The sequence below is a fragment of the Elephantulus edwardii genome, unplaced genomic scaffold (assembly GCF_000299155.1).
Source record: "Elephantulus edwardii isolate Elephantulus edwardi_28Jun2011 unplaced genomic scaffold, EleEdw1.0 scaffold00044, whole genome shotgun sequence".
Classification (NCBI taxonomy): Eukaryota; Metazoa; Chordata; class Mammalia; order Macroscelidea; family Macroscelididae; genus Elephantulus; species Elephantulus edwardii.
In genome coordinates, this window is record NW_006399794.1 from 191,320 (window position 1) to 200,962 (window position 9,643).

Here is a 9,643-nt window from a genome sequence, read left to right on the forward strand (position 1 = left end):
CACGACTTGGTGAGCACGTCCATCTGTTAACGTTCATCTGTTAACTGAAATATGTCAATTGGTATGCCATCTATTCCTGGAGCCTTATTTTTTGCCATTTCCTTCAAAGCAGCCTGAACTTCTTTCATCGCCTAGCTTTGACCTAGCTTCTAAAATCATGCATTATCACCTCTTCTATACCATCCTGGTCTTAAGACCAGCTTAGATTCAAGGAGAAGAGAATTAGACTCTTCCTCTTGGAGGGAAGGGCAAAATCACATTAGAAAAGAGCTTGTGATATGAGAGATTTTGCTGTCATCTTTGGTAAATACCATCTGTCGAGGAGGGATGTGCCACAATTTAAGATATTATTACCTATTACATACCTGGTACTGTTCTGAGATGATTCCAAGAACTTCAGTGGATAGTTATGCTGTTTGCTGATGTGGAAGATAGTGTAAAAAAGAAAACATGTGGCAAGTTCAGTTTTGTGTGTATTGAATTTGAAGTGCTTATGAGGTAACAATTCATGTGAAGATTTCCAAAAAGCAATTAGATGTTTATAGTAAAAGAATAAAGAAGACAGAGTGATAGAAATAAATTTGAAGGGTTTCAGTTTAGAGTGACTGAAGAATTTAATACTATCCTGAAGCATACCAATATATAATAGGTAGCTAATAAAGAGCTGACAGAGAAAGCTAAGAAAGGTCAGCCAGCTAGACAAGAATTGGTGATTTTAAAGCTCAAGCCTTAGTTTCTTGGACTATTTGATAGAACAATTCATTAAAAGCATGCTCTGCATCCTTATGAATGGAGTAGTGTCTGAATTTTTTTTGCCAGTGACCATCTAATAAGGTACAACTTTTGGTCTGATTTGCCAGGAATAAAACAGGAAGAGAGATTCAAAAGCACAGTGAAGAGGCAAGTCCAAAGAAGTCATTACCTCATTAACCCTGAGATCAGATTTAGATAGTGCCCTGGTACTCCCGCAGACTATTCTGATCGAGGCCTCAATAGATTGGGAGAAAAATATGGAACAGAGCTCGTATTCTTATTTTAAAAAACAGTACCAGACTAGTTGGCACATTACTATTTTAACTTAGAAGCAAATCTTTCCTTCAAGATTACCTTTTAATGGGAAAAAAAAACCACCAAAAACAGAATAACATCAAAATGTCAATAATTACTTAGGAGCAAAAATAAAAAGATAAGGGAGTGGGGTAACTATTGTTGTGCCCCATGGAGTTAGAACAGACCTGTAACTGACTCTCCCAACAGGTTTTCAGAGGCAGTAAACCACATGAGAGATTGTCCATCCTTGCATGGAGCAGCTGATGGATTTTAAATTTTATTTTATATTAGTTTGTGTACAAAAGTTGTATATATATTGTGTTTCACATATTCCTCTCTTCACGTTGTGTTTCATATTATCATTCCCATATATTGTGTTTTATGAACTTAATCCATGAACTTAATCCCTACATTCTCTGGTCCCCACTGGATCTTCCTATTTCTTTCACTCCTTTGCTCTGCCCACCAAACTCTGTGACCTTGAGATTTCTCCTCACCTTCAGCCCCCTTTCCATCCTCCCCAGCTGCTGGATTTGAACCATATGCCTTTGGGTTTGCAGTGCAGCTTCTTATTAGGAGGCTGGAACAAACTAAACACAAAGAAAATGTTGTTACACTGTGATGGATGTAACTGTTACTGAACCATTTATTTTGAAATGTTCAAATGTGACCTAACTTACATATAACTTTCATTAAAATCACCATTAAAATTTCTTTAAAAAGAAAACTAGAAACCGTGCTATCAGAGAATCTTAGGGATGAATGTTCTCAAGGAATCCAATCAGTATATGAGATTCAGCTGAGAGGTTGAACAAGATAGGGACCAAAAGATGTGCCTTTAACTGCACAAGGGTCGCTGGGGGGACTTTAGTGAGAGCAGTTTTGTAGAGAGGTGAGAGTGGAGCTCAGAGTGTATTGGCTTGGTTAGAAGATAGGGAAAAGAGTATGTTAAGACAGAAAACGTCTAGACTTTTGACTAAAAGGGAGTTTTTTTCAAAGAAAATAATTATGGGAAATAGTTTAAAAAGAGATACGTTGTTATATGCTGTTCTGAATCCTACACTGTCTTGAACTAGCCCCATCATGTCTGACATACATAAACCCATTGTTTCAGTCACTGTGTCATTCCATCTTGTTGAGGGTCCTCCTCTCTAACGCCACCTTTCCAAACATAATGTCATTTTTTCAAGGTTTGGCCCCTTCTGTCAGTAAGCCTAAGATATGTGAGATGAAGTTTCATTATCTTTACCCCTAAGAAGCACCCTGTTTGCACTTTTCTCCAAGATATGTTTCTTTGTCCTTTTGGAAAAAAGATGTGTACTTATATTATTATAATAATAACAACAACAACAGTAGTAGTAATAATAATAATAATTTTAAAACTTCTTTAATTGTATTAAGCATCATACATTATTACTAATGTATTAATTGGAGGCATACCATTTGGGGGCAGGGAGCTCTCCTTTGAGAGACTGCAGGTTTGATCTAGTGTGTCTGCCAACCCTTTTCTTGTTTCTACACACGTACTTATACACACAGATTCACACACATGCTTCTTCAGCTTCCTACACTCTAGCAGATGAAGTTATAATCCCTATGATCCTGAGGCCTTTGGTGGAAAATAGGAATTTCCTTTAAACAGGAATTAAAAAAGAAAAATTAGATCCATAAAGTTACCTTTGCTGCTGTGTAGCTGTGAAGTTGAAATTGTTCCTTATACCTATATTTAAGATGACCTCTGGTGGGTAAGGAGTTGTGTTGTCAACTCAGAAGCACTTGGTTTGAATCCACCAGCTGTTTCACAGGAGAAGAGCCTTTGAACACCTAATGGAAGATTAGCTATGAGGTGATTCTAAGTTTAGGGTACATAACCGCAACAACATACCTAAGGAGGGACAGATGAGTCTTTTACCCCTTTTGATTATGTGGTCAAGTTAAGGTGTGCAATTTCTATTTCCTGTTGTATTTTGTTTGATTTGCCTCCTTTAAAACAAACCCAGTTGACATTTCTTCCCTTCTCTTTCTGTGTGAAAATCTAAATGCTGTTTTATGAATAGTCTTTTTTTTCTTTTTGTTAAGGAAGAGAACATACAGAAGCGGGATTGGAATATGGGGGTCTACTGTAGTTTTATATGTATTATCTGAAAATTGTCTTTAAGATAATGTTGTTGTGTGTTATTAGTTGGAACCAACCCGTAGCTGACTTTCCAATAGGTTTTCTCAAGCAGTAAATTGAACAAGAGGAGATTGGCCATCCTTCGTCCATGGAACAGCTGGTGGATTCAAACTGCATGCTTCTGATATCAAATTGCTTGCCTTTGAGATTGCAGTGGAGCTTCTTACCACTAGGCCACCTGAGCTCCCTCTTTAAGATATTCTTGTAGGGAGCTCTGGTGGCCTAGCTGCAAGAAGCTGCACTGCAATCCCAGAGGCACACAGTTTGAATCCACCAGATGCTCGGCTGTAAAAGGAGGGACAGTCTCTTCCTGTACCAGTCAGATCCAATTTGAGGGTACACACACATACACACATCCCAAAAGATATTCTTGTATCTATTTTAAGAAGCCCTGGTGCTGTCGTGGTTAAGCCCTTGGCTGCCAACCAAAAGGCTGGCAATTTAAACCCATTCTGTGGGAGAAACATGATATATGGTAGTGTGCTTGCTTCTGTAGAAATTTACAGCCTTGGAAACCCTATGGAATAATTCTAAGATAATAGAATCAAATGCATATCAAAATTTACATATATTCCTGGAAGATAACATATAATGAAAAGTACCCTGGGTTAATGATAGAGTTCTAAATCTGACTTTGCAAGTAAATTTAATTTGTAGCCTTGAGCAAATTGCTTTATAATGCTAAAAATGCGGGCTTGCATTGTATGCCATTAATTGGCCTTTCTTATTAGGTTTTGTAATTCTGTAACAGTTCTGTAGGAAAATTGGTATTGGTTACTAAAGAAAAAAAAATATTGTATTTCTTTTTTTTTTTAAGAAAAGTCTGACACCACACTTAAATTCCTTTAACTTGCAGGTGTCAAAATATTGTATTTCTGTAGGGAACTACTTTGCTATTTTTTCTTTGTGTTATTTACTGTTTTGTTTAATTACCAGTCTTCCAGAATATCAAGGTATTTTTGTGGGCTTCAATTTCAGGTGCTCTAATGCATGAGTTATCAAATGATGGTGCTCGTAGACAATTTGAATTTTATCTGGAAGAAATGATCCTCCCTCTCATGGTAGCTAGCGCCCAGAGTGGGGAGAGAGAATGCCACATAGTGGTGCTTACAGATGATGATGTGGTTGATTGGGATGAAGAGTATCCACCACAAATGGGAGAAGAGTATTCACAAAGTAAGTATTGTAAGCATGTTTTCTCTTTGTTGAATCATCATAAATATCTCTGTCATTTATAATATTAATCAAAGGTCAATTTTTGTAAAGTACATTGAACTACATACCAAACCAAAACCAAACACATTGCCACTATGAGTCAGTTCCTGCTTATAGCACTCTTGTAGAATCTAGAGTACAAGCGCTTCATGGGGTTTTCAAAGCTGTACATCTTTATGGAAACTATCACTTTTTTCTCCCAAAGAGCATTCATTTGGCCACCTTTTGGTTATCGACCAAATGCTTTAATCCCCGAATCAGCAGGGCTTCTTTACCACAAACCAAGAGTCAGCATACTATATAGCCTTTGGGCCAAACTCAGCCAGCTTCTTATTTTTATAAATGAAATGTTATTAGCACCCAGCCACACTATTTATTTATATTTGTCTATGACTGTTTTGGTGCTACACTGGCGGAGAGCAAAGTTATAACAGAGAGAGACCTCATGACCCTCAAAGCCCAAAATGTTTCGATTCTCACTGTGAGTAGTATATTCTAGGGCACCCAACACCAGGAGCCCTCTACAAAGGAGCTCCGAGAACAGTATGTAGCATGTTGTGCTCTAACCAAAAGGCCACAAGTCGATGGTAGCTCTCAGTGGGAAAAAGATGGGTAGTCTTGCCTCTTCCCATTTGGATTTACAGACTCAGATACCTGATGGAGGGTGGCTATGAGTCAGAAGGGACTTTAGGGCAGTGAGTTGAATTTGGAGCCCTTTACAGAAGATTGTCTATCTCTGCTATACACAGAAATTATTTGCTCTACAAAAAAAAAAAAAAATTATTTGCTCTTTGTTGAGTGTCAGGATCTGGTAAATTTTGCATATAGTAACATCTTGAGAATAGATGGTCTTCTTACTTAAAACAAAAAAAAAACCCAAACCCAACTTTTTGTTTTTATATGCAATGGAGTTCTGGTGGCCTAGTGGGCAAGGTGTGTAGTTTTGATCCAATACAAAGGTGGGTAGTTTGGATCCATCAGCTGCTTTGTGAGAAAAAGACGGGGGCCACTTACAGCCTTTGAAAAACTACTGGTGGGTCACCTATATGTCAAATCAGAACTGGCAACAGCAATATGAAATGAGATTCAACTCATTGACTTTAAATTTAACTTTTAGTTCTAAAATAATAATTTTTAATATCATATGCACTTCTGACCCTTTAGAAGCTTTGTACAACTCTTCATTCTTTTTGTATTTCTGACTAAAACAGCTTATCTTGAGCAGTGTCTTTTCTTCTTTTTAACTCCTACACTTTTTAGAGCCTTTTGATGTTTTGTTGGGAAATTTATCTTATATTGCTTTCCTTGGTGAACTCAACAGTGTTTTACCAAAAACCAGTTTTATAGATTGAAAAGAATATAAAGAGTGATTTTAAGAACTGAAGTGGCCTAGCATTTTTATATACTTCTGTTCTTCAGTCTGGTAACTCTGTGAGGAAGATGAGTTAAGTGAAAATACAGGAATATAGAAAACTAGTAAAACCATTTAGCCTCTGATTCTTCTGTTTGTATCTTTCTCTAAATAAAAAAGAATATATTTCCCACAATCAAAAGAAATATATACTATTTTATGTGAAAACGGAAAACTTGGCATTTGAATTTTATTTTCCAAAAAGTGTGACTCCAAAAGAGTCCGAACTATAAAACTTTGAAATGATATTGTAGTGGTATGTTGTTGCTGTGTACCATTGAGTTGGGACCAACCCATAGCTGACCCTCCAGTGGGTTTTCAGAGGCAATAGATCACACAGGAGGACTTGCCCATCCTCCCTCAGAGCAGCTGAAGGATTTGAACCACGTGCTTGTGTGATTGCAGTACAGCTTCTTATTACTAGTCTACCAGAGTTATCTAGGGCTTAAAATATACCAGGTTTCTCCTTTTTAACTGTTGAACTTTCCATTTCAGTTTTTGTTTAAGCTATAAAGGTTAAAAAGGCTGAAACCATTTTTACTTAATTTGTTAAAGCATGTTTTTTCTTGTTCAAGATTTTTTTACTGTAAGAGTGTTCATTTGAGGAGTGGGTGTGCTTGTGTTTGGTTTTCAAAATGTGACTTTGTTAAACCATCAGTTCTGAGACATCAAAGAATCTTTACCTTGAAATATGAGCAATCTTAAGAATGTAATAACAATGAATATACCCCATGGATTGCATCCATATATGTATTTTCCTTTTATTATTGGCTCTTAGAAACCGGCATGTTTGGTTTGTGAGTGTGTTTTCTTTTTTTGAAAAAACCTTTGCAGTTCACCTTTTAAGGGGGATACCTCCATCTGAAAAAGAGAAGGCGAGGAAGGCCCATCAGTCTAACTCCTTGAAGTTCCCAGCACATTTGGAAGACTCAACATGTTGTTAGTGGAATGTCTGTCCTTTGTAAAGCCAGTTTGCTCTAAACAGACTAACCTGGGCAGAACATGCTTGAATCTGCTGTCTTTAACATCAATATTAAATGGGGCTGTTCGCCTGAATGGAATACAATTTTGTGGGGAGGGTTTATATAATTTTTGGGATTTATTAATAGTTACTCAATCCATGAAATGTAAACCATGTCTGTTTTGTACTTTTTGTTCTCTTTGACAGGGCCTTTTTTCACCCCAATAAACCTAGGCCATTTAGCATTTGCAAAGTCCTTTCTTTACATTGTCTGCTTAATAATGATGTGGTTTTGATAAATTCTTTTGGTTGTTTTTTTGTTTTTTTAAGATATTTGTGGCACATCTCCCTCAAATAAAGTGTATGTGATGCAATTCTCAGGTGATTTTTCCTATGGATTGGGTTACGTGATTGGTTATCAAAGCTTTTCTTGTTTCAACCTAAGTAGACATTTACTTATATATTAACTGTACTGAATTGTTGTCCTGTCATGTTGGCTAGTCATCCTTTGGCATCACTGCATCCATCCATTATTTGGGCATTTGACTTTCAGCCCCCCTTGCTGACCAAGATAACTTTAATTTCCTCACTGAGTACTTGGAATTTAATAAGAAAATATTTTTTGTCTTTTGTTTCCAGTTATTTATAGCACAAAATTATATAGATTTTTCAAGTACATTGAAAACAGAGATGTGGCCAAATCCGTTTTGAAGGAAAGGGGTCTTAAGAAGATTAGATTGGGAATAGAAGGTAAGATACCTTTATTTTTTCCTACTGGTATTCTTTAGAACAAAGTTAAACATCTGGATTCCATTTAGGATGTAGTTTGAATACTTTGGGGAAAAGTCTCAAATGATTTCTGAGTATTTGTCACCTTCCTGTAGCTGAAACAACAGATTGTTGTTGGGTACCTTTGAGTCATGTATATCTCCTAGTGTCCCTATGAACAGTTGGCCTGAACCCTGCCCTGTCCTGTGCCATTCTCATTCTCATCATCTGGACACAATATAGCCCATTGATGAAATCACTTTGTCAGTCCATCATCCATTGGGGGTTTTCCTCTCCTTCACTGTTACTCCATCTTTCCAAGCATGATGCCTCTTTCCAAGAAATAGCCTCACTTAGCTACATGTCCAAAGTATGAAAGATGAAGCCTTGCCATCTTTGCCTCCAGGGAGCATTCTGAGTGCACATTTTCCAAGACATACCTGTTTGTTCTTTTGGCCATCAGTAGTACTCTTCTCCAGCACCACAGGTCAGAGGCATCAATAATTCTTCTGTCATCTTTAATCATTGTCCAGCTCTCTGATGTGTAGCAGGTAGTTGAGAAGACCATGGCCTGTATCAGCAGCACCTGAGCCTTCAAACTGGCATTGTTCTTCAGCATTTTTGATAGGTCCCTGACAGTGGATTTGCCCAATGCAATATGTCTCCTGGTTTCCTGACTGCTGGTACCATGGTTATTGATTGTTGATCTAAGCAAGATTCAATCATTGACAGCTTTAACCCTTTCTCCATCTATCATAACAGGAGGAAGACCATTAAAAAATGTTTGTATTAAGTTGATTCCAACTCATAGTGAACCCTATAGGGTGAAGAAAATGGTTCCATAAGAGTTTCCAAAGTTATAGTCTTTACAAACAATAAATAAGACTGAAGATGAATCAGTGCCTTCGAATTGTGGTGTTGGCAAAGAGTACTGAAACTATCATGGACTGCCAAAAGAACAAACAAATTTGCCTTGAAGGAAGTGTAACCAGAGTGCTCTTTAGAGGCAAGGATGGTGAAACTTCATCCCACTCACTTAGGCCATATTTTCAGGAGGAATCAATCCTGGAGACATCATGATGGAAAAAAGGTGGCTGTTGAAAGAGAGGAAGATCCTCAGCAAGAGAGATAGACACACAGATTACCACAAAGGGCTTGAGCTTCACAGAGGTCATGAGGGTGGTGCAGGATGCGGCATGATTCCCATCTGTTGTCCATAGCATCACTATGAGTCATACAGCAACAATCTTTATGGAAGTGGACTGCCACATCTTTTTTCCCATCAAGTGTTTAAACCACTGACTTTCTGGTAGAAGTCAAGTGTTCACTGTGCCATCAGGACTCTGTGGAAAGCTCTTTACATCAGAATATTTGATGGAGACTTAGAAAAAATTTGAAATAATATTGTTTGATTACAGTTGTCCACAAAATGCAGGGAGTTCATGACTAAGTGATGAAGTCTTTAATTAAATGATACTTTGAATAACTATCAGGATTGGCTCTTATCAGAAGTCAGGGGTTTCCTAATTATGTCATTCCAGACATGTGCAAAATTTTATCTGCAAGATAAAAATAAATTTAACAAATCTGAATTTTTCTTCATTTAATGTTGTTGTTGTTGTTATGTGCTGTTGAGTTGTTTGCGACTGATAGCAACCCTATGTACAACAGTCCTAAACCCTGCTCTGTCCTGTGCCAGTCGCATTGCCTCTGACACATCCATCCCGATGACCCCAATCACTGAATCAGTTCACCTTATAGAGGGTCTTCCCCTCCTGCGCTGTCCCTCTGCTCTACCCAGCATGATGTCCCTCTCCAAAGACCTGTCTCTCCTTGCAACATGTCCAAAGTATGTCAGACGAAGCCACAGAATCTTTGCCTCCAAGGAGTAGCCTCGTTTAACCCCCTCTAGGATAAATGTTTGTTTTGTTGGCAGTCCATGCTACCTTCAATACTCTTCTCCAGTACCACAGCTCAAAGGCGTCAATTCTCCTTCTATCCTCCCTAGTCATTGTCCAACTCTCTGATGCATAGCAAGTGATTGCAAAAAACCATGGCCTGT

General features: G+C 37.8%; 1 protein-coding gene across 2 annotated transcripts in view; it reads left to right on the forward strand.

Moving 5' to 3' along the window:
• Positions 1–9,643, forward strand: part of BTBD10 (BTB (POZ) domain containing 10) — a 63,183-nt gene that overhangs the window by 48,649 nt on the left and 4,891 nt on the right. For both annotated transcript variants that reach the window (XM_006885399.1, XM_006885398.1), the window contains exons 6-7: positions 4,205–4,402; positions 7,453–7,563. In XM_006885399.1, coding sequence (XP_006885461.1) covers positions 4,205–4,402; positions 7,453–7,563 — 309 coding nt within the window. The remainder of the gene's footprint in view (positions 1–4,204; positions 4,403–7,452; positions 7,564–9,643) is intronic.